Source organism: Carassius auratus, unplaced genomic scaffold, assembly GCF_003368295.1.
Source record: "Carassius auratus strain Wakin unplaced genomic scaffold, ASM336829v1 scaf_tig00215261, whole genome shotgun sequence".
Lineage (NCBI taxonomy): Eukaryota > Metazoa > Chordata > Actinopteri > Cypriniformes > Cyprinidae > Carassius > Carassius auratus.
The window spans coordinates 215,001-238,123 of record NW_020528011.1 but is presented as its reverse complement, the minus strand read 5'-3'; the positions used below and the strand labels follow the sequence as shown (position 1 = coordinate 238,123).

Genomic DNA, 23,123 nt, shown 5'->3' with positions numbered 1-23,123 from the left:
AGGCCAAGAAATCACATCGCCTCTTGCTGGACTTGTTCATAACATAGACATATGTCCTTTCTAATGAGAGTTTAATCTTCTGATAAATGTTATAATATGTAGATCAGCACTGACGATGTTGAGGAATCTCAGATGAGATCTGCTGTAAATGCTCAGTTATTCCTTCAGGTATTACGCAGAAACACCAACAAATCACACAGAAGCTCCTTAGGATCAATGCGTTCCTGCAGAGACGCAGCGGGCTGAAGATGATGTGTTTGATCAAGCAGAAGGTCTGAGAGTGAAAGCCCAAAGCACTAGACGTTATTTTTAGAAGTGTTAATCCTCGTGTTCCTCAGGAGCAGCGAGTTCTTCTGTTTGTTCAAAGGAAGGTGATGAAAGAAGAGATGAAACTTCGTAAATGCTTTACGATCCTCAAGATACACATCTTTTTTTTTTTACAATGACCTTTCAAGAGATATCACCATGTCTCGAGTTTAGGTCATTTTGATCTGGTTATGTATGGAGCACCATTAGTGTCAAAAACACTTTTTCTGAAATTATCTACGAAGGTATGTTGGTGTCAAAAACATTTACTTATATACACACTTATCAGACTGCAAATGAATGAATATGTACTTCTATTAAAAAACCACTACAGCATGAATAACTTATCATTTTTATCCAGTAAACGAGTTAATGCTAGAATACTTTTAGGAGTAATATTTAGGTATAACATGTACGTAGATTTTCATAAATGTGGACTGTTTTTGAGCAATTATGAGGCTAGAATTCAAAGAAATTTAATTAAATTCCATTTCAATTAAGTTAATACTGGTAATTCACTGATTATATGCTCTTAGAAATTTTATACAGTGATAAAAATGGTTTTAGGTCAGTTATTTCAATCTTTTTCTGGATCGAGTCTGTCTCAGTGTGTTGTTTCTTCATGTGACTCCAGACAGACTGATGATGATCAGATCACATAATATCACTGCATTATAATTAATGGCCAAATGAATGTCTGGAAATTGATATTTCTCAGTCCATTTGATTCTAATTAAGTTAAAATTCTAAGAATGTTTTGCTATCATTCCCATTAAGTTATAAAAGCATTATTTCTTAATGTTTTCTGAATCTTCCAAATGTTCTTCTTGGTTGTATGAATGTTAAGTGAACATTATTTGTAAAGACTTTTGCAAACATTAAAGGAACATTACATTTTGAAATGAGAATTAACATTGAACATCTAGTTAAAAGGGTTAAAAAATGTTGTATAAATGTTTTTGTGCTAACGTTTGGTGAACACTATTAAAGGTTACATGCGTAAATCCCCAGCTGACAAAAATACGTTCTTAGAATGCTTTGCTAATGTTCCCATTATGTTATGAAAACATTATTTACATTATTAAACATCATTAGTTTGTTAGTTTAAATCATTATTTTTTATTTTTTCTTGGCAACGTTTAATTGAACTTGCAAACATTGTGGAAAAAGTTATTTTTAAATGTTCTCTGGATGTTTTGGAGAAGTAATATTTAAAAAGCATGAAAATTTCAGGAAAAAAGTTCCACGAACGATGTATAGTTAATGTTTTTGTGTGTTGATGACCAGATAACTCAAACTTTATTATTTTCTCTAAAGTGCGAGAGAAAGACTCATTAGACTCAATCCTGCTGAATTAATTATTCATGAGGACAGACAGTAATGCTCAAACCTGCGCAGAGAAATAAACGAAGAATCATAATATGAGCACTAAGCAATTCCAAGCACATGTGCATTATTAATGGAAGTTAATGAATGGTTAATATTGAATGTGATTACTCTTCAAATGCAAAGCAAGAGAAAGTGAAACACTGCGGCGGATCAATAAAAGCACACAATCCATGTGATCAGAAACTCAGTCCTGATCTTCTGCATCATGACCTTTGACCCCGAGTTTCAGCATCAGATAGAAAACAAGAAAAATATAATAAATCGTTGCACAGGATGCTTTCAGCTCTATTACATCCAAACCAATAATAACAGACTGACATCATGCGTCTAATACTGAATCAGAGGATGCTGGGAAATTTCTAATAATAACTGCATGTGTGTTTACTGCTGTGGTAAAGCACTCTGATGCTGTGTCTCGGATGCCTTCGTAAAGTTTCTGGCTCTTCATGGTGTCATGTTTCTTTGGGAATGCACTGCGCTGCTGTATTCACTCCGAAATAATGCCCGATGATCACATGACTGCAGAGTATAATCTACCCCGAGACAATAAAGCTTTGTGGCTTGATTTGAAGTGCTCTCAGGTAAACAGTTCCTGTCAGTTTTCTGTGCTCCATCACTCGTTCCTAACGCTCATCAGTGGATCTGATCTGATCTGACGTCTCCGAGGGATCTGCTGCATGTCTCCGTTACCTTGGCAACACACTCCTGCATCTAAACTGCAGCAGAGACACAGAAGCGAGCTCACATCAGATGCACCACTGCCAAATATTAACATGAGAAACATTAATAATGCATCTGCAGGCATCAATATCCCTGTGGAGAACACCATTCCCAAATCTTCCACTTCCTCCAGTGAAGAAGTGTTCTGGTGTGAATCAGGAGAGAAATCTGCACAGATCAAGCAGCGTTTAAACAGATCTAAACTAATCTGTGCGAGACAACAGCAGATGCACTTTTTCACAGGAGGAAGTGTTATTCTGGATTATAGACTCTATGTGTTTGAGTTAAAATCATCTTAATGCTGGATGTGTTTCAGGTTTTGTCTTCTCCAGATGTTCACTGATGGACTGGAGTGCTGTGGATTATTGGGATGTTTATCAGACTCTCATTCTGACGGCACCCATTCACTGCAGAGCATCCATTGATGAGACACTGATGCAGCGCTGCATTTCTCCAAACCTGATGAAGAAACAAACTCATCCTGATCTCAGATGAACTGAGGGTGAACACATTTACAGCAAATGTTTTAGATGAACTATTCCTTTAAAATGCAGTAAAATTAGTTTACAAATAGCCCCACATGTTGTCAATCGTGAAAAAATGGGATGCAAGTTATATCAAGTCTTATATTCATGACATTCCAGATCCAGTGCTTCATCATACAAACATCCATTAAACGAGTCTCTGTCTGAATGAACTGATGTGTTATCTGTCTATTAGTTATCATGAATGCAAATGAGTATATAAACCTGCAATAACTGCAGCAAGCACACCTCTACTGAGGTTAAAAGTGTGTGTGTGTGTGAGAGAGAGAGAGAGTGTGTGTGTGTGTGTGTGTGTGTGTGTGTGTGTGTGTGTGAGAGACGGAGAGAGTGTGTGTGTGTGTTTGTGTGTGAGAGAGACGGAGTGTGTGTGTGAGGCAAGAGAGAGAGTGTGTGTGTGTGTGTGTGCATCACTGAACGTGAAGCAGCTGTGTAGTCTTCATGAACTCGGAGCTCATTAAAGCAGAGTATCTGGAGAATCAGAGTCTTTCATACTCTCCTCAAGAACCAGACAGACATTAAAACAGCATTGATGCATCTGATGATGAACTGGACTGACCGGACACTGAACCAGACACTAGTTCATCAGCTCGGTCTAGTCCCTTCCTGCAGTATCTGTAACATCTGACCATCATTCATCAGATCTCACGATCACACACACACACACACACACACACACATCAGCGATCACCTGACCACAGACACACACACACACACACACACACACACACACACGATCACCTGACCACAGACACACACTTCATCTGTGGGCTAACATCCAGACAACTAGACTTAAATAATCACTGGACTATATTTTATAAGAAAATACTATTTACATTTTTCTACTTCAAAAAAAAAATCACATTTAATTGAATGCATTTCTATGTAATTATTTGTGAAATTTACAAGCAATTTCAAACTGAAAATTTTTACAAAAAAGAGATTAAAAAAAAGATTAAAAAAAAAAAAGCTGGATTGAAATAAATTGTCAAAAATTTAAACATGTTAAAGCTGAAATACTGAAATCAAAATGTATAGAAAATATTTGAAACTTGAAATATAAAGGTTATAAATACTAATAAACACCATAATAGTATTTAAATAACACTAAAGTCTGTCAGATTTCATTCCATGTCAGTATGATTCCAGGAAAGCCTCTTTAATAACAGTTTACTGAAATACAGGTGAGGTGTGAATATTAACAGAAGACCTTTAACATACGATCAAACAAGGAGGAAAGAGTTAACGGTGAGGTTTACTGCCGCTCCGCAGCGTCCAGCCGATCGTTCATGCTCCGTCACGACCGAAGAAAACATCTCATGATCACGAGCCTCAGAACAAGTGCACAATGTGCACACTCGGACACACAGAGCATTAAAGCTATAAGAAGAGGCTGCAGGAACACTGGAGAAGAGGGATGTTCTGGTGTGGTCTCTGGTAAAAGCGTGGTGAAGATGACTCGAGCAGTGTGAGGTTCACTGGGTGTTTTTGGCTTTGGCGTGTGTCAGGATGTGTGATTTGAGGTTGGTGGACTGAGCAAACTTTTTATTGCATCCGTCGAACGGGCAAACGTACGGCCGGTCCCCGGTGTGAATCCGGACGTGTGTCCGAAGGTTAAAGTCCAGAGAGAAGCGCTTCCCACAGCCCTCGAACGTGCACTAGACGGAGAGGAGCACAGCACGATTAGAGACGCTCTCCAACAGACGATCCTCTGATCGAAACGGTAAAACACTGGAAACATGCTACAGTAGAAACTACAGACTGTTTTAGACACGACATGTCATTTTACTGTAGTGTACCATTTTGTGAAAAAAGAACGTAGAATTTACAGTGAATAACCTTAAAATGAATTTCCCAGAATTCCCTGCATTACATTTCAAATTTGATGTTTTCTTGTTGAAATAACGGTATATTCTATTTTTTTGGCTGTAAATGAGACCGTATGTGTGTGACCTGGCCGTACCTGGAAGGGTTTCTCTCCGGTGTGCACCAGCTGGTGCCGCTTGAGTTTGGAGCTCTCCACGAAGGCTTTCCCGCACTCGGCGCACACGTGAACCCGCGGACCGTGCGTGTGCAGGTGCTTCCTCATCGCTGAATTATCCCTGAACATCTTACTGCAGCCCTGCAGAACAATCAGAAGTCAGTTAGAATATATAATACATATCACACACAGATTTCTATCAAAGTTTTCTAAACAACTGACCATGATTACAGATGTGATGTTAATTTTATTTTTGTCAGGTTACTACTTCTGATATGAAACAAGGTCTCAGGACTCAAATGTGAAGAAACTGAAGCGGCTCCTGATCAGGGCGAAGCACGTAATATCTGTGTTCTGATTGGACAGATCACCTGTCAATCAAGCTCTCTGCGATTAGTCAATTAAGAGATTTACGTTTTAGACACTATATTGACAGTTTTTGCTCGATTTTAACAACAACAATAATTTCAAACACAGTCACAGTGCTGTTCTGTGTCAACATGATGGTGATTCGTTCCTGAATGATTCGTTTAAATGATTCAGTTCAATCAAAATGACTCACTTGTGAACAGTGACTTGCTGCCACCTACTGGTGGTTTTAATTCCACATGTATAGTATCTATTCAACATTTTATGATTAATATATCAAAACAGTATTTCTGCATTTGTAACTACAGGTTAAATGCATTCATGTCCTGCACTAAACAGTGTGTAAACGCATCTAAATCCACTTCAGACGCAGCTTCTGTGTTTCCTCTGCAGTGAAAGATGAACTTCCTTGATACTGATTTCATTTGGTAGCAGCACAGTATCACTCTCAGCATAATATAATCTAATTATCATTATCGATGAAATCCAAGGAAATAGAGAGAGTATTTTTTGTGAGTATGGCGCACTCCTAACGCGTCCGGATGAACACACTCACTTTGTGCGGACAGGCTATCGTCCGAGGAGCGTCGTCCTCCTTGATCTTCCTCGGCTTCATTCTACATCAACACAAGCACAGCACAGATCAGTTACCCAGCATGCTCTGCGCACGCCAGAGGACATTCAGATCACCCCAGACACTGTCCAGTGACCGATAACAAGCCCTCAGGAGTGAGATTCGGTCTAAGACTCACCGGACCGGACTGCGAACAAAACCTGCTCCGCTGGGACTGAAGGGGCTGAGAAATAAAACAACTAACAGTGAACATCTGCTCCAACCACACAGCACTGAACATCATCAACACAAGGATATCTCTACAGGAAGTACAGTGACACTAACATGGAGTGCACATGATCCCTCTCACACACACACACACACGCACACACGCGCACACACACACAGGTTACTAAACATACTTACATTAAAACACTCATTCATTTCCATCAGATAGCTGTGGGACCATTAGAGAAATATCTTCATTTGCTATGATCTGAATCAATGACTGAGTTGTTTAAGTTTTATGAATTAAATTGATTAGACATGCTTTTTGATTACTTGTTTTAATTTAACCATTAAAGTACAGGCCAGACAGAAAATAACAATACAAAAATGAATAAGAAAAAAAAATTAAATTAAACATTAAATTTTGTTTTGTCAAATTGTATACGTTTCATAATTTAAATTAATTTGGCCTGCTTTGATTACTAACATTAAATGTAAACATTTCCACAGTCAGTATGATCTCTAAATGTAAACATGTATCAGCGATGCTTTGATCTTTCAACAGTTTGCTATAAACTATTAATAAACAAATAACAAACAACCGCTTGAATATGTCTGAGCCAAACAAACGGTTTGATATGAACATCTTTCCCTGCGTCTTCGGATCACACCGCACAGATCACACCTGATGTTTCACACTGCAGTCAAAGCAGATAGTTCAGCTTCCTTTAGTTCAGCTTCTCAGAAAACAAGACTTCAGATCTCCATTCTGATATGACTTCCTGATTTATCTTGCCATTAATAAACATTAATGATGTCTCACAAGCATTTTAAATGTCTTTAAATGGAGAAGGGAATGTTTTCCACAAGTCTGTCTCTTGAGAAGGAAGCTGAACATAACGGTTCACAGTGGAGCTACGGTTTAACCAATCAGACACCATGCTGCACAACAGAACTGAATTAATTAATAATCACAAGAAAAATAGTTTGGTTGCATGATATTCTTTAAGAATGATATTATTGTTACTTCTTTAAGAATTGCATTGTAGTATACCGTAGTAATATATCCAGTGATGATTATTATTTTAGTTTCAGCTGTATTTGACAGCAGTCTTTCTGAAATGAATCTGCATAAAGCTGAAGTGCATGTGTGCCACTACAGAAGACCAGTGTTAGTGACCAGCTCCAGTGATGTGTGTGACACGATCAACCCAAATTCAAACCCGCCTTTTGCCAAACGTTTCTCCCCCTCCCTTTCAAATCTCAGCTACACCAGTGTCCTGCAGCACAGACGTATATCTGTAGTAATAGACATTGATCTCTCTTTTATGCCAAAAATCATGAGGATATTAAGTAAAGATCATGTTCATGAAGATATTTAGTAAATCTCCTACCGTAAATATATCAAAACTTAATGTTTGATTAGTAATATGCATTGCTAAAGAACTTCATCTGAACAACTTTAAAGATGATTTTCTCAATATTTAGATGTTTTTGCTCCCTCAGATTCCAGATTTTCTAATAGTTGCATGAATCAACGGAAAGCTTCAGATGATGAGATTTGAAAAGGGAGGAAAAAAAAGTTTGTCAAAAGGAACACCTGAAGAGCTGTGTGTTTGACCTCTGACCCTGAAGTACACACCTACTGGCTCTATGGGGTAATGGGGCAGTAAAGGTGACCTCTGACCTGGCGAACTCCGCCAGCTGCTTGGGGTCCGACAGGTCGATTCCCGGGATCCCTCCGGGCGGGAGCTTCTTTCCCGTCATATACTCGGAGAAATCGGGAGGAGAGTCCTCCTCGATGACTTGCTCCTCCACCACCGTCTCATGATCCACGTCCTTCTTATCATCTGAGACAGAAAGGAAAGACTTCACCCAAAATGAAAATCCTGTCATTAATTACTCCTCCTCATGTCTTTCCAAACCTTTATTTATCTTCAGAACAAATGAAGATGTTTTTGATGCAATCTGAGAGCTCTCTGACCCCCACAGACCGCAAGAATAATACCACGATCAAGTGTTAAAACAATGAGGACATCGTTAAAATAATCCATGTGATACTGATTAGTATATATGTAAACTAACTATGAGGCAATAATAATTTCTTAAATAAAATATCCAAATCAAGAAATTACATGATTGTATTGAACAACACTGTTAAAATCTGATCAAATGAAGCTGCAAAGGTATATTTTCATTCTTTGATTCGTTCTCATATTAATTATTGTCTGACAAGTTGGTCTAATACACATGGTTTAGCTCCTCCTCCTCGAGTTGGTTTTATTTAAATCTATTAAAACAGAGCACCTTGTTCGGTCAAGCTGTTTTTACATTCAGATCACATCAGTGGAATTCAATACAAGCCGTTAATTAGAGAATCCACATCAATTAAGTATCATTTTGAGAAATGGCTTCTTCCTTTCAGGACCTTTTCAAAAATCCCAGCAAATTTGTTCAGCCAATCATATCGTTTTATGCAGATGACGTCATTACTCTGAGTTGTTTACAAAACAGCCCCGCGATGTCCTCGCTGTTTTAACGCTTGGTAATATTATTGCTGACTGTTGAGGCTCAGAGACCGAGAGCTCTCGGAATGCATCAACTACATCCTCTGTGTTCCGGAGACGAACGAAGGTCTTACGGGTTTGGAACAACATGAGAATGAGTAATTAATGTTCCAAATGCACGTAACAAAACAAGATTCCAGCGACGAGTTCAAACAACAGTCAATCAAATATCACAGCCAATCAGAAGCGTGTGGGCGGGTCTCTGGATATGATCATATTAAACATTTTAACATAACTGTACATCACCTTGAGTGACTGATACCATATTTGTTGTGGGATATGCTTGTTGGTTCGCAGTTTTAACATGTTTTAATTTATTTTTAACATCTGTTGTTGCTTTCAAACTCACATTAAACACTTTTAGCCCTGAATAAAGCACACAATCAGTTCCTGAGATTATCACTGTCAGAGTTTGTATGTTATTGTACTGTAGCGGAAATAGAAACCGTTTCTAAAATAGAAGTTTAGCATGTCGCCGTCGCGGTTAGTTGGGACAAAAACTCCGATTGCCATTTAAGTCGCGTCGCGGTTAACGTTAGTTAGGACAACAACAGTGACAGAGGCTTAACTAAAAATAAAAAAGCGTCACACCTTGACGAGTATTTAAATCCAAACTGGTGCGCGATCGCTTCCCTCTGAAGCCAAAATTCAAAATCCGTGTTTATAACGGTTTTTAACGGTCACTCTAGTCTCGCGGCCTACACGCGGGCAGCCGCAGCGCTCTCGCGCCTAATCCAATCCGCCGCGCCGTCGCCATCTTTCCAGGGCCGCCATACTGGACTCGGGAACATGGCGGCGCCCATAGACAGTCCAAAACATGGCCTCCGTTCAAAACATAAACAGTGCGAAGAGCCGCAGAGAGGACCGAGCGCGGAGGGGACAACGCCCTGCCTGCCGAGGCACTCCACGGGAAACGAGACTCACCCGAAGACCACATCGTGACGGAGAACTCGCCCTCCAGAGTCTTGATCTGGACCTGTTTCTGCTCCCATTTCCTCCCGCAGGCCTCCGCCGCGCTCAGGTAGCTCTTCTTGCCCGCTCTCTTGCCCCCGGACGCCGCTCTCTTCCCCAGCCGCCCCGCGGAGCTCTTGCCCGCTACTGTCAGCAGCGTCTGCCCGATGTAGTGCTCCTCGTCGGGCAACGGGATGAGGATGCGCTCCTCGAAGTCGTCTTCCCCGCGGAGCTCCGACTCGTCTCCGCCGACCACCTCCTCGCGGGTCTGGACCAGGATCACCTCCCGGGGGTCGTCTGTGAGCAGCGGCTGCAGCGCGATCATGGGCTGCTCGTCTCCGATCACCGTAGTCTCGATTGTCTCTACCTCGATCTCGTGCAGCTCCACGATCTCCGCGGGCATCTCCGAGCCGTCCGCCTCGATGTACAGCGTCTCGCCGGATGCCATGTTCCTCGAGTCCGCTGTCTGTGGCGTTCAACCCTCGCTCACGACGCGCTGTCTCACACACGCTCCGATAACACAAATAACGCTCCACTCCAGGGTTGCCAAGTTTCCCCGACAAAACTCGACCAATTGCTGCTCAAAAAATGGGGATAAAATGCAGGTTTTCTGGTGAGGTTCCCCTCGTACAGTTCCTATCGCAGGGTTTTAACAGTTATGTTCAACACCAAAGCTTCGAAGCTTGCATCGAGAAACAACACTGTAGAGGAGCTCGATTTGTTTTGACAAACACACGTGATCTATGACGTCCTACGCTTCGTTCGCTTGAAAGCCACGTGACTGCTTCAGAATCTGGTTCAAACGAAGCGAAGGCGTTATTCATTTTATGACCACTAGATGGCCAAAGAACAAACCGTTTTCTGATACAATTGTGTTGAACGCTTCACTTTGCGTCGCTAGTAAATATCGCTTCAACCCACGGACATGAAACACAACTCGGGTTATCCGGGTCAACAGTGTTAGGGTAACAGCCCAATTCCGCCGGAAGACCGCGGACCTGGCAACACTGACCCACTTCTCACATTAATGGAAATCACGTCGCCAGTTATGCTCCGCTGCCAGATCTCGCGAGAGCAGTACTTGGATGACTGTACCTGACCCTGGAGCACAAAACCACCCATGAGGTTTTATTTAATTTATGTAGGAATTTAGGAGCGAACTATTAGAATATCAGGAATCTGAGGGGGCAAAAAAAAAAAAACATATATATACATATATATACATTCGTGTATATTGATATATGTTGTTTGACAATATAATAATTATCAGGGGCGGATCTAGAAAAATATTGATGGGGTGGCGAGAAGGGGGCAGGAATTTTTGAGGGGTGGCAGACGTATATGTACTGAATTTAGTCACAGTTATCATAGATTGATGATAAATATATGTGCACACTACAAAAGGACACAGCTATCATTTACAAACTTAATCTCATGCAATCAATGTCTTGCATTTGAAACAGTTTATATGAGGAATAAGTGACCATACCCCATAAGCACCACACACTCACTAATGCATACAGTATGCATCCACATGTCATTAAGAGCATTATAAAAGATTCAGTGTTATCAATATGTCCATTTATTATAAGAAACACAAGATTTTAACAGCCATTTCCAGCTGGGGAGACTCAACTGATTTTCTACAGTTTAGTGTTAATCATCATCTAACTCAACCAGTCAAGAGCTACATTTAGCCTTAGATGTGATATGAATATGGTCCTGAAGCATAGCTTTTATTAGCTGACAATAATCATAAATAAATAAACATTATAGGCACAAATACAAATGTACTTTTAGAAATTGTTTTTGAAAAATATGGTGTTATTGTTTTGGCAAGTTTAAATTAAAACTTCAATGAAACCTTGTGTGATATTCCTTTAAAATAATGTTTTATTATATCTTTTTTTAAGTATATTTTACTGTGCAATTTTGAACATAATTTCTTTGAGTTAGACCAAACTATTTTGGTGAGTTGTAACCAGAGTTTCTGTGTTTTTAATTAACTATTATTATTAGCTAATAGGAAGTATAGCATACTCTACTGTGCAATAGTACTATATTTCTTCAAGTTATACCAACATTTTATTTTGCCAGGTTGTCGTAAAGACATTGGCGTTTCTGTCAGTCTGTGAATACGATACGAATGAATGACGATAGTTTTATCAAATGAAATGGTGAAATCCTCTCATAGCGCGCTGACATGCACATGTGTAGCATACATCATGTGTTAATATAGTGAAGAGCTGAAAACACCACGCGTGCTTCAGTGTGTGTGTGTGTGTGTGTGTGTGTGTGTGTGTGTGTAGTAGAGCACACATTCCCAGAGACGTGTATAACAACACCTTAAGGGTTCCCATAAGCAGGAGTGTATTGTTGTGCCCCCCTTCCTCAAATATGATGATGGAAAAAACACCTACTATAGGGGTGAAAATAGAAGTTTAATCAAATAAAAAACTAAATGAATAAATTGTATTATTTACAAATCACAATTGTAGCTCTCCACATTTACCTGTGGCTATAACTTTATTATGACTCTAATTTATTTTATAGTCTCAAGCATTCAGAAATCATGCAAAAGGAAACTAAGCAGTTTTACTATGATAAAACCATGGTTTATTTTTGTAAGGGTTGTGATATGCACGTTTTTTGTTGAAGAAATTATAAAGCCTGTGTCATCTATAGCAAAAAGGTGTCCAAAAATGAAAGATGAAGTGAATATTTGATTGAAATGTTTGGTCAGTATCCTAAACAAGGATTTGATTGTCCTGTAAGTGTAACAGCAGCAATCACATGGCATTTGTAATAACATGTACATAACATTGTTTATTTTGTATTTGCCCACATTATGTATTTTAACAGTGTTATTATTAACCAATCATTATTGCCTCATTATTTTTTTATATAATGCATTTTAAGCCATTTTAAAGGCTATTGATTGCTTAGGTCTGTTTTTATAGCAACAACAACAACAACAAAAATATTACAGTATATTAATACTTTGTAAATTATTAGAGTTTGGGGTTCGCAAATCATTTGAGTCAGTTCGGGAGTTCGTAGCGGGTTTGCGAATCATTTGAATCAGTTCGAGAGTTCAGAGCGGGTTCGCGAATCATTTGAGTCAGTTCGAGAGTTCGGAGCGGGTTCGCGAATCATTTGAATCAGTTCGAGAGTTCGGAGCGGGTTCGCGAATCATTTGAATCAGTTCGAGAGTTCGGAGCGGGTTCGCGAATCATTTGAATCAGTTCGAGAGTTCGGAGCGGGTTCGCGAATCATTTGAGTCAGTTTGGGGTTCGCGAATCATTTGAGTCAGTTCGGGAGTTCGGAGCGGGTTCGCGAATCATTTGAATCAGTTCGAGAGTTCGGAGCGGGTTCGCGAATCATTTGAGTCAGTTTGGGGATCGCAAATCATTTGAGTCACTTCGGGAGTTCGGAGCGGGTTCGCGAATCATTTGAGTCAGTTCGGCAGTTCGGAGCGGGATCGCGAATCATTTGAATCAGTTCGAGAGTTCGGAGCGGGTTCGCGAATCATTTGGATCAGTTCGGGAGTTCGGAGCAGGAAAGATTCACGCTTGTAAATTTTCAAATTGGCCATAACCTTTAATTCGTTGCTGCCAACTGGTGTTGCCACCCTATGCCACCCCCCTAGATCCGCCCCTGATAATTATAATTGATAAATATTATTTTTTATTATTATTATTACGTTTGTAGTTTTTCCTTGTGTGATATTTTTAAATGTCTAAACTGAGAATAAATAGCACATTATTGAAATGTATTATTGTGTTATTTTATTTTTTTATATAATATGTAATTATTTGATTTTCACTTAATTAAATTACACAGAATCTAACTTCGTTCATGATTTATTTATGTTTAAGTCTTTCTTATTTAAGTTATTTCTAAACTGAATATATCACTATTATTCTTGATATATCAGTGTATTATATTATGCGTGTTGTTTTTAATGTGTTAATTGTGCTTAGGTTATTATTTAAAATGAAAATATTTAAAGTATTATACATTTATATTAATAAGCTGTTTGAATATTTAAAAATAAATATAATTAGCATTTCTAAACTGAAAATAAATGTCAGCAGAAACTCCTATAATTAACACATTATTATTTGATGTACTTATTTTAAAATCCAGATTTACACTGTGTATTAATAATGTTAAAATGAATATCAAAAATCAAATATTAAAGACTTGTTATTAAAATGTAATGATAATATGTTAGTCTGTGTTGATCAGGTTCTCTTCAAACAGAGACGGATGTATTTCTGTCATTTATGAATGTGTTTGATATTATTCTCCATATGATCCACACACACAGATGAAACACACCCTTCACACTTTATTTCACTTCTTTTTTAAACATCATGTATATCTTTTCTCTTTCTTTTTCTAACCAGGAAGCACTTGGTCAAAACAGAACTCATAAAACAGAACAATATTTAATTAACAACATGATCACAAATACTCTGGTGTGATGTCTGTTTGTCAGATAATAACTCCTCGCATCCTCGAAACCCTCCGTCAGTGATTAAATACATCATTATGACAAGAAGGATCATTAAAAAAAACATTAAAAAACAGAGGTAATGAGAAATGTGCTTACGATGAATCTGAAGGAAAATGAAAACGGATGTGCAATGATATCATTATTATTATCATTATTATTAATTCCTATGTCTACCTACATGAAAACACTACAACTACTACACCTATAATAATAATAATAATAATAATAATAATAATAATAATAATAATAATAATAATAATAATAATAATAATAATGATGATGATGATGATGCAGACACAGTAAAAGGCCTCCAGATGTTGGTTCTGTGTTCCTCAGGTTCTGTAAGTCTTCAGCTGAGTCCAGATCCAGCAGAACGGTGAGATGGGTGCGAGTGTCTCTGCTTCATCAGGGATCTGGACGTGTGAAGACGAGGATGAGGATGAGGATGAGGACGAGGACGCCGTGGGCTCTGGAGGCTTCAGCAGGATCTGCAGGGCTTGGGTTCTCTATGTGCTGCTGATTCTACTGAGCTCGTGTCTGACGGCTGGAAGTGAAGCACACACTCATTAGAGTCTGGAACTGAACCACACACACACACACGTCTGGCTGACGCTGGCATCTCAGACGTTACATTGTGTCACTGCTGGGAATCGAACCCATGAGCTGTGCGTCGCAGATGGAGCGCCAGGGCAACATACCATCAATGATCTCATCCTTCACCTTGTGCAGCTCACGAACCACTTCCTCCAGGATTTCCTGTCGATTAAAACATCGTTTGCATTTAAATCTCTATTATAGTTACACAATTTAACTATAATAAAGAATAAAATATAAATACTATAACTATTTAACTATATAACCTACATTCTTCATATATGAATAAATCTGTACTAGTTCTTGATGGTCATCTTCACCTGTTTCATTCTGTCGAAGTCTAATGCGTCTGAGTCACTGATGCTGCCGGCCGCTCGAACCCTGAACACACACACAATCACTGCATTAATCCCATCATGACCTCTGACCCCTGACCTCAGGAGTGTTCGTCAGACAATCTCACAATTCTTTAGTTTTGTTTCCACCGTGGAATAAACAGTGCATGTCTTCACATCTCTATTCCTCAGATCTGACAGAAGAGGACAGTCACGATTATATTTATTGTATGCATTAATCATTCAGAGCTGCTCAAGTCTGACAAGTGCAGCTAGAATATTAATAATAAACATGATTCACTGATCAGTTCTCGATCGCTGAGTGACGTCTCCTTCGAGTCCAGTGTGTGTGTTGTGTTTCTGACCTGGACACCAGCGAGGATCTCACACACACACACACACACACCTGAGCTCACTCTTCCTGCTCTGCTGTGTCTCAGATGAAGAGGAAGCTGCGCAGCTCTGTCCCCGAGACGCCGGATCCTCCTGAAACACACCAGAAACATTCACAGCTCACACCAAGGCCTGCACATGTATACTTTAACACTATTATCGAAAATATAAATATATAACTCACGCTCGGGCTCTCTCCGTCCCTCTTCTCATCTGCTGCTCTCCGTCTGTGATCAGAAGTAAAGTGTGTGTGTGTGTGTGTTGATTATCAGAGTGTGTTATGTGTGGCGTGTCACAGGCGGAGAGAACACACACACATCAGAGGTGCTCAGTGAAGGTGGTGTTGTGTCTGACCTGCGAGCGAGCAGCGCGTTCATCTCCTCCATCAGACCTCCTCCGCTGCTCCGGTTCACTTCCGGCCTGGCTCCGGACGCAGAGCTTTCCTCCGGCTGCACACACACATCAGCACATTATCTGATCAGCTGCGTTCACTGACATTACCCGCCTCTTTGGGAAGCTTTTAGTGCAGTTTTCATGTGAGATGAGACTCTTAAGAGTAGAGTGTATATAAGAGGTTTTTCACAGAAACGACAGAAGAGCCATCTTTTAAAATCTGAATCTTCTTCCGCTATAAACACCATCGGTGACGATGAAGGAGCTTTATTTTCAAGTTTAGGCTGCAAAACGTTTATTTTGAACGTGATTAATGGAGATGAAGGATCCGTTTGTGGCTCCCAAAGACATTTCAGTGGTCAGTTCTTCAAACAACTGTTTATTTCTAAGAGTAAAGAACATGTGAATCATCTGAAGAATCACTATAATGAACCCTTGGTAGATACATGGCTGTTTTAGTGTAATAGAAATGACTATATATGAAATTTACCATTAAAACCATTAAAGACAGACCCACTGTGAGCTACAAGGTGGTTATTTGATTGTATATGCTCTCATTGAAGTCGTGTGTTCACCTAAATTCAGCCTGCTTTTTAAATAACCACATTTAACTAAATCTGTGGTGAAAAACTGTTTCCACCAATCAGAAAGTCACGGCGAGCTGATGCACCAAGAGCTCCGCCCACTGCCGCCAAGCACCGCGAATGACGCAATCGAGTCTTAGATTATTTCAGTGTTTGTATATTATATGGATATTTTGTAATAAACCTACAATATAATGTTTCTACAAATACTTTGCTTTATTGAAGCCAATGAGCTCAGTCTTTTTTGCCTGATTTTCAAACACGGTTTTGCTTCAAGTAAACGTTTGTCGTGTTGTGATGAGACGATGTCGCACCCGTTGCACGCGGCGCAGTTTGGCTCCGGCGATCATGGCGGCGAGACCCGAGGGGGCGTGGCTATCGTCCTGGGCGTGACCCCCGTACCCACCTACAGGCAGAGGAGGCGGGGGAGGGGGCGGAGCTCCAGCAGAAGGGGGCGGCGGCCCAGGCGGGGGAGGGGGGCAGGGACCACCCATCGGCAGAGGAGGCGGAGCCACAATGGGAGGAGCTACAGACAGCACCGCGGGGTGACCCTGAAACGGGGATCCTGGGAAAACACAGAAATGTCTCATTACTCCAGCGCTTCACACTCCTTGCTTGAGCAGCTCTACAGAAGACAACAGTGACATCATTCAGATCAATCAGTGTCAGTGACCTGGGTTGGACGATCGTCTCTCCCGCTCGCTCTGCGCCTGCATCTGCTGCTGCTGTATTTCCATTTGCCTGCGGATACAAACACACACTACCCATCATGCACTGCACACAGACCTCACTCAAACACTAACAGTCGAGAGGTTCAATGTTTCTGGAAGAGTCTCTTCTGCTCACTCAAGGCTGCATTAATTCGATAAAAATACAGTCAAAATTATTAAATATTATTCTAATATAAATCATCTGTGTTCTGTGTGAATCTGTGTTAAAGTGTAATGTATTTCTGTGATGCTCCGCTGTATTTTCAGCATCATTCCTCCAGTCTTCAGTGTCACATGATCTTCAGAAATCAGAATAATATGATGATTTACTGAATAGAAATCTTCTAAATGTCACTTTTGAGCAATACATCCTTGATGGACAGAAGTATTGATGTATTTTTCTGGGAACATGGTGCTGTGTTTCATATCTGATCTAATAATGAGTCTGAGAGCGATATGATGAGAATCGATCGGGAAGCACAGTGAGAGATGTGGAATTTTACAGATGCATGATGGGACGGCAGAAGAGCAGCTGCTTCCTGTGACCAGCAGAGGGCGACTGTGTGTGTGTTTCACTGACCGCATCAGAGCAAACACTGCTGTGCTGATTCATCATTTAGTGGAAATTAACACTTCTATTCATCTGGGATGCATTAAACTGATCTAAAGTGACAGCACAAAAGTGTTTACAAAACATAAACACAAAAATGTTACAAAAGATGAATGAATGCTGTTCTTTTGAACTTTCTGTTCATCTGTGAATCCTGAAAAATAAAATGTATCACAGTTTCCACAAAAATATTGAGCAGCACAACTGTGTTCAACACTGGTGTGTGAATGTGATTTATACAGTACGGTTCATTTATAGTGTGGTATCACAGCAGTGTGTGTGTGTGTGTGTGTGTGTGTGTGTGTGTGTGTGTGTGTGTGTGTGTGTGTGTGTGTGTGTGGCGCTCACCGTCTCTGGACCTCCACTTCTTCTGAACTCAGCCCGTTCTGGACTTGACGTTGAACAGCTGGACCTGAAAGAGACCAAGAACAGTTTGAGGAACATGACAGCAGCATCATGTGTGTGTGTGTGTGTGTGTGAGTGTGTGGTACCTGGCTCCTGGCTGCTGAGCACGTTGAGGGCGAACAGCATGGCGTTGGAGAAGGTGCTGGCCTCCTCTTTACTGGCGAAGTTGAGTCCGTACACCTGCCGCGCGTCACGCCACTGGTGGAAGGTGGGCGTGGCCTGGTTATACTTCAGACCCTTCACGATGGAGTAGTTGATGACCACCTGAGGTCAGAGGTCAGAGTGGTCTTCAGTATCACTCTGACTATAGTGAAAATCAATAGCTATGTTTCAATCCACCTACTTTCGGAAACACCAAGATGTGCATTAAAAAAAATACGCAGTCATCTAAGTGGGATAAATGTCTTATCTGGTAAGAAAACGTGCATAAACTACGCTTTCACATGTGACTTAGCTCTGGGAACTGGACCAACCAATGACGCGATCTCTCCACACAGCATCTGAAATGCTTGAGCGATGTCTCGTTAAAGTGCTTCGTTATAATTAAGTCCCAGAAATGCGTTCCCAAACATCAGACTCTCAAAATAAGATAACATGACCGCGTTTCGTCTGCTCGCTCTAAAGCTCAATTTATCGTATACACAAATTATTACATACAGTGCCTTCTTCATGATATTTGTATTTAATCAGGAAGTGCTCTTCAACTCACTGGATAGAAATGGTGCTATTTTTAAAATTTGTTGTCACAGACAGAAAACAAACACATTTTCAGATGTTCTTCAGAGTGAGATGTTGTATAAGTGGTGATCTGGTTAGTCAGTGTGAGACACACACACCTGCTGGTCCTGCAGTTTGACTCCCACCACGCGGAAGCTGCTGCTGCTGGTGTTGTGGTAGATGTTGATTCGGCTGAAGCCCTGCTGACCCGGTTTGATCGGCACCCATTTCTTGCTGGTGTCGTCGTAGACCATGACGGAGGCGCGGGCCTGACAGATGCTCTGCTCGCTGAAACAAACCAAACACACAGCGGGTCAATCGATGCAAACACACTGCGCTCAGATCATCACCCGTTAACAACCCGTCTGATACCAGATCAACCATGTCCTGGAAACCACCCCAGGGCTCCACTGTGTGAGCATTTCACTCGCATTTGACACTAAAAATAAATGTGTGCAAACTGGAAAATGTATTTAGGAGCATGAGTGCGAATACAAAGCAGCCTAACTTACACAGTAGCTTATAACAAACTTACTAATTTCTTCAATTTATTTATGGAAAAATGGCAGCCTCATATGACTATTAGAGGTGTAACAATACATATGTCATTGTTTAGTACATACCATGGTTCAACCTATTATTAATTCCTCATTGTCATTAGGACATGTCCCCAAAACCTTCAAACTGGCTGTTATTAAGCCTCTCATCAAAAAACCACAACTTGACCCCAAAGAACTAGTTAATTATAGACCAATCTCGAATCTCCCTTTTCTGTCCAAGATACTAGAAAAGGTGGTATCCTCACAATTATATTCCTTCTTAGAGAAAAATGGTATATGTGAGGATTTCCAGTCAGGATTTAGACCGTATCATAGTACTGAGACTGCTCTCCTTAGAGTTACAAATGATCTGCTCTTATCATCTGATCGTGGGTGTATCTCTCTATTAGTTTTATTGGATCTTAGTGCTGCGTTTGACACAATTGACCACAACATTCTTTTGCATAGACTTGAACACTTTGTTGGCATCAGTGGAAGTGCATTAGCATGGTTTAAATCGTACTTATATGACCGCCATCAGTTCGTAGCAGTGAATGAAGATGTATCATATCGATCACAAGTGCAGTATGGAGTACCTCAAGGCTCAGTACTAGGGCCGCTACTCTTCATGCTTTATATGTTACTCTTGGGAGATATCATCAGGAAACATGGTGTTAGCTTTCACTGTTATGCTGATGATACTCAGCTCTATATTTCTTCACGACCCGGTGAAACACACCAATTTGAAAAACTAATGGAATGCATAGTCGATATAAAAAACTGGATGATGATTAATTTCTTACTGCTAAATTCAGAAAAAAAAAAAAAAAACAGAGGTGTTAATTATAGGACCTAAAAACTCTGCTTGTAATAACCTAAAACACTGTCTAAGACTTGATGGCTGCTCTGTCAATTCTCTGTCATCAGTTAGGAACCTAGGTGTGCTACTTGATCGCAATCTTTCCTTAGAAAGCCACGTTTCTAGCATTTGTAAAACTGCATTTTTCCATCTCAAAAATATATCTAAATTACGGCCTATGCTCTCAATGTCAAATGCAGAAATGTTAATCCATGCATTTATGACTTCAAGGTTAGACTATTGTAATGCTTTATTGGGTGGTTGTTCTGCAAGCTTAGTAAACAAACTACAGCTAGTCCAAAATGCAGCAGCAAGAGTTCTTACTAGAACCAGGAAGTATGACCATATTAGCCCGGTCCTGTCAACACTGCACTGGCTCCCTATCAAACATCGTATAGATTTAGCTTTAACGATTCGTGATGGATTATAAACTATTTGCACTTTCCTTGTAGGTGCATTCAGATAGTATATAGTGTATTTAATAATCTCAAAACACTTACAGCAACAAAGACAGTTGGTGCAAACTCTTTAGTCTTGGTTGAATGTTTGGTAACAGTTTATATGAAGCCCATATTTACAATACATTATAATTGCTTAAGAATACCCTTATAATGAAGGCACAATGCATTATAACAAATAAATGTAGTTGTTTTCAGATAGAGAGTTGTTTTCCAAAAATACCTTCATAGGATTCATGCCTATACACATAACACACAAATACACTTCTAATATCCAAATCCGTTAAAGGATTTTTAGGCTGCATTAATTAGGTAAACCGGAACCGGAAACACTTCCCATAACACCCGATGTACTTTCTACATCATTAGAAGAATGGCATCTACGCTAATATTAGTCTGTTTCTCTCTTGTTCCGAGGTCACCGTAGCCACCAGATCCAGTCTGTGTCCAGATCAGAGGGTCACTGCAACGTGTTTAGACTCCAGTGTTGTCACGTGATTTCATTATAATGCATGTTTAATTCAGCAAGGGACATATTTCGGATTTTTAATCTAGCTGCATGAAAGATATTCTAAGAAGCGTCTAGCAGTCATGTAGATAACACCGCAGTGGACTGAACGCTACAGCTGCTGAGTGCTGGCAGTCATGTGACCTTCACTTCCTGTCAGAATGAGAAAGGCAGATGAACATCAGTGTCAGAATCACACAGAGCATCACTGCAGAGGCTCTACGGTTTATTTGTGAATGCATCATTCATCATCATCACGTTTATGCATGCAGCCAGTGTGCAATAATACATGTCTCAGACTGCAGTGCAAGTTTAATTCAGCAGCTGCCATGCACTCAGCATCTCACAAATGTAATTCTTTTGCATTTTTAATCCAGATGCATGAAAACATGTCTAATGCTATAATATAGAATTAGAAATAAAACATTATAATAAAACATAGTAAAAATACCTGACTGAACGACCTCAAACGAAACACACTGCTCTCTGGATACAGACACACTCAAACACACACTCAACACACACACACACACACTCAACACACACACACACGCACATTAAATCTAAATCTAAAGAAAAGTGTCATTTTCAGCGGTTTTATCCTACTCCAGGTGAAAATCACAGCACATAAACCCATCAGACATTGAGATTCATCTGAAACCCATCTGAGACGCTCATCTCCAGCCAGAGATAACAGTCCTGACACACTCACAGAGCGAGGATCAGAGCACAATATCAATCTGGACGTTACATAAGCAGAAGACACAGCTTTGGTTTGGAGCAGAAATCCAGAACCACAGAGATCTGGCCTGAATCAAGACCGGCTCGTCATCAGGATTTACTGTAAATAACAGAGCTCTGACGGCTGTAATATTCACAGAAACTCTCTTCCAGCAGGGAAAGCACATCTCATCTCTCTTTAGTTTCTACAGCTGATCACAGCACTGCCAGATCAGGAGATGACTCTATCGTCTCCAGAAGAGCAGCTGAAATCGAGTTTGTTTCATAATGGATGAACTTTACAACATTAACACTGTTATGTACCTTTTTATTACTGTGAAGCTGCTTGGAAGCAAACTATGAGACTGTTTCTGTCGCAGAAAAATAAAACTTTTTATTTTGCAATTCTGAGATATAAACTGTGATATAAACAGAAGTGTGAGATGAATAAAAAATCAGTTACACTTTTTTATTTCATGGTGGAAATGAAAGAATATAAAACAAAACAAAAACTGAAAATTGTGAGATGTAATTAATAATTACTTTATATCTCAAAATTTCAAACTCTGAGAAAAAAGTTTAAATTGTAAAACTAATTGTTGTAATTATAAACTAATTTATTTTCATAATTATTAACATTTTATCCCATGGTGAAAACAAGCTTCCATAATAATCTCTATAAAGCGTTAGAAATAAAAGTGATTTAACTGACCCAGATTAACCACAGAACCGATCCAGAACTGGTTCTAGGGTTATTTCACATTTATTCTCCAGAAGAATGAAAGGGTTTAAAGTAAATCTGCTGAGCTCTTGTCATAATCTCTAGGGATGAATCTAAACAGAAAATGATTTAATACTTTATTTAGCAGCTTTACATCTGTTTGTAAATGAGATACAAACTCGCAATTTCTGACTTTATATCTCACAGTTCTCAAAAAAGAAACTGAATTGTAAGATTAAAAGCCATAATTATTATTTTTATTCCATGGCAGAAATGTTTTTTTTCACATGAAACACATTAGAATCAGTAAAGACAGCAGCTCAGATGAAGAGTGTTCTCCTGTGACGTCTGAGCACCTGCTTCTGCTGAGGATTAACCCACACAGATGTGCTTCTGCAGCATCACACACACACACACACACACACACTCACACACGCACACACGCACAC

At 39.9% G+C, this 23,123-nt stretch overlaps 2 protein-coding genes across 7 annotated transcripts in view; both read right to left on the bottom strand.

Moving 5' to 3' along the window:
* Positions 1–4,095: 4,095 nt before the first annotated feature.
* On the bottom strand, positions 4,096–10,460 carry LOC113094100 (transcriptional repressor protein YY1-like). 4 transcript variants are annotated; one of them, XM_026259762.1, is made up of 6 exons: positions 9,580–10,460; positions 7,731–7,938; positions 6,060–6,104; positions 5,864–5,924; positions 4,921–5,079; positions 4,096–4,615 (listed from the first exon to the last, which is right to left on the bottom strand). In XM_026259762.1, exons 1-6 carry the CDS (start codon positions 10,052–10,054, stop codon positions 4,433–4,435), a joined length of 1,131 nt encoding a protein of 376 aa, XP_026115547.1. In that variant the 5' UTR covers positions 10,055–10,460; the 3' UTR covers positions 4,096–4,432. The 4 variants fall into 4 exon arrangements, with proteins under 4 accessions (XP_026115547.1, XP_026115549.1, XP_026115548.1 ...); XM_026259764.1 differs by having other exon boundaries at positions 7,776–7,938; positions 9,580–10,457; XM_026259763.1 differs by lacking the exon at positions 6,060–6,104 and having other exon boundaries at positions 9,580–10,444.
* Positions 10,461–13,940: 3,480 nt separating this feature from the next.
* LOC113094125 (ena/VASP-like protein) overlaps positions 13,941–23,123 on the bottom strand; it is a 17,193-nt gene continuing 8,010 nt past the window's right edge. For all 3 annotated transcript variants that reach the window (XM_026259802.1, XM_026259803.1, XM_026259801.1), the window contains 11 exons: positions 18,989–19,157; positions 18,239–18,416; positions 18,096–18,159; positions 17,101–17,168; positions 16,742–16,992; positions 15,805–15,899; positions 15,635–15,677; positions 15,464–15,543; positions 15,043–15,103; positions 14,827–14,884; positions 13,941–14,672 (listed from right to left, as the gene is read on the bottom strand). In XM_026259802.1, the coding sequence (XP_026115587.1) occupies positions 14,635–14,672; positions 14,827–14,884; positions 15,043–15,103; positions 15,464–15,543; positions 15,635–15,677; positions 15,805–15,899; positions 16,742–16,992; positions 17,101–17,168; positions 18,096–18,159; positions 18,239–18,416; positions 18,989–19,157 (1,105 nt within the window). In that variant the 3' untranslated portion in view covers positions 13,941–14,634. The remainder of the gene's footprint in view (positions 14,673–14,826; positions 14,885–15,042; positions 15,104–15,463; positions 15,544–15,634; positions 15,678–15,804; positions 15,900–16,741; positions 16,993–17,100; positions 17,169–18,095; positions 18,160–18,238; positions 18,417–18,988; positions 19,158–23,123) is intronic.

What these genes read in the sequence shown, in the direction of transcription:
- LOC113094100 (XM_026259762.1), bottom strand. Translation starts at nt 10,054, where the DNA reads ATGGCATCCGGCGAGACGCTGTACATCGAGGCGGACGGCTCGGAGATG. An exon ending in TTACCCCATAGAGCCAGTAG is followed by an intron (nt 6,105 to 7,730) that starts GTGTGTACTTCA and finishes TTTATTTCTCAG; the next exon opens with CCCCTTCAGTCCCAGCGGAG. An exon ending in CGATAGCCTGTCCGCACAAA is followed by an intron (nt 5,080 to 5,863) that starts GTGAGTGTGTTC and finishes ATTGTTCTGCAG; the next exon opens with GGCTGCAGTAAGATGTTCAG.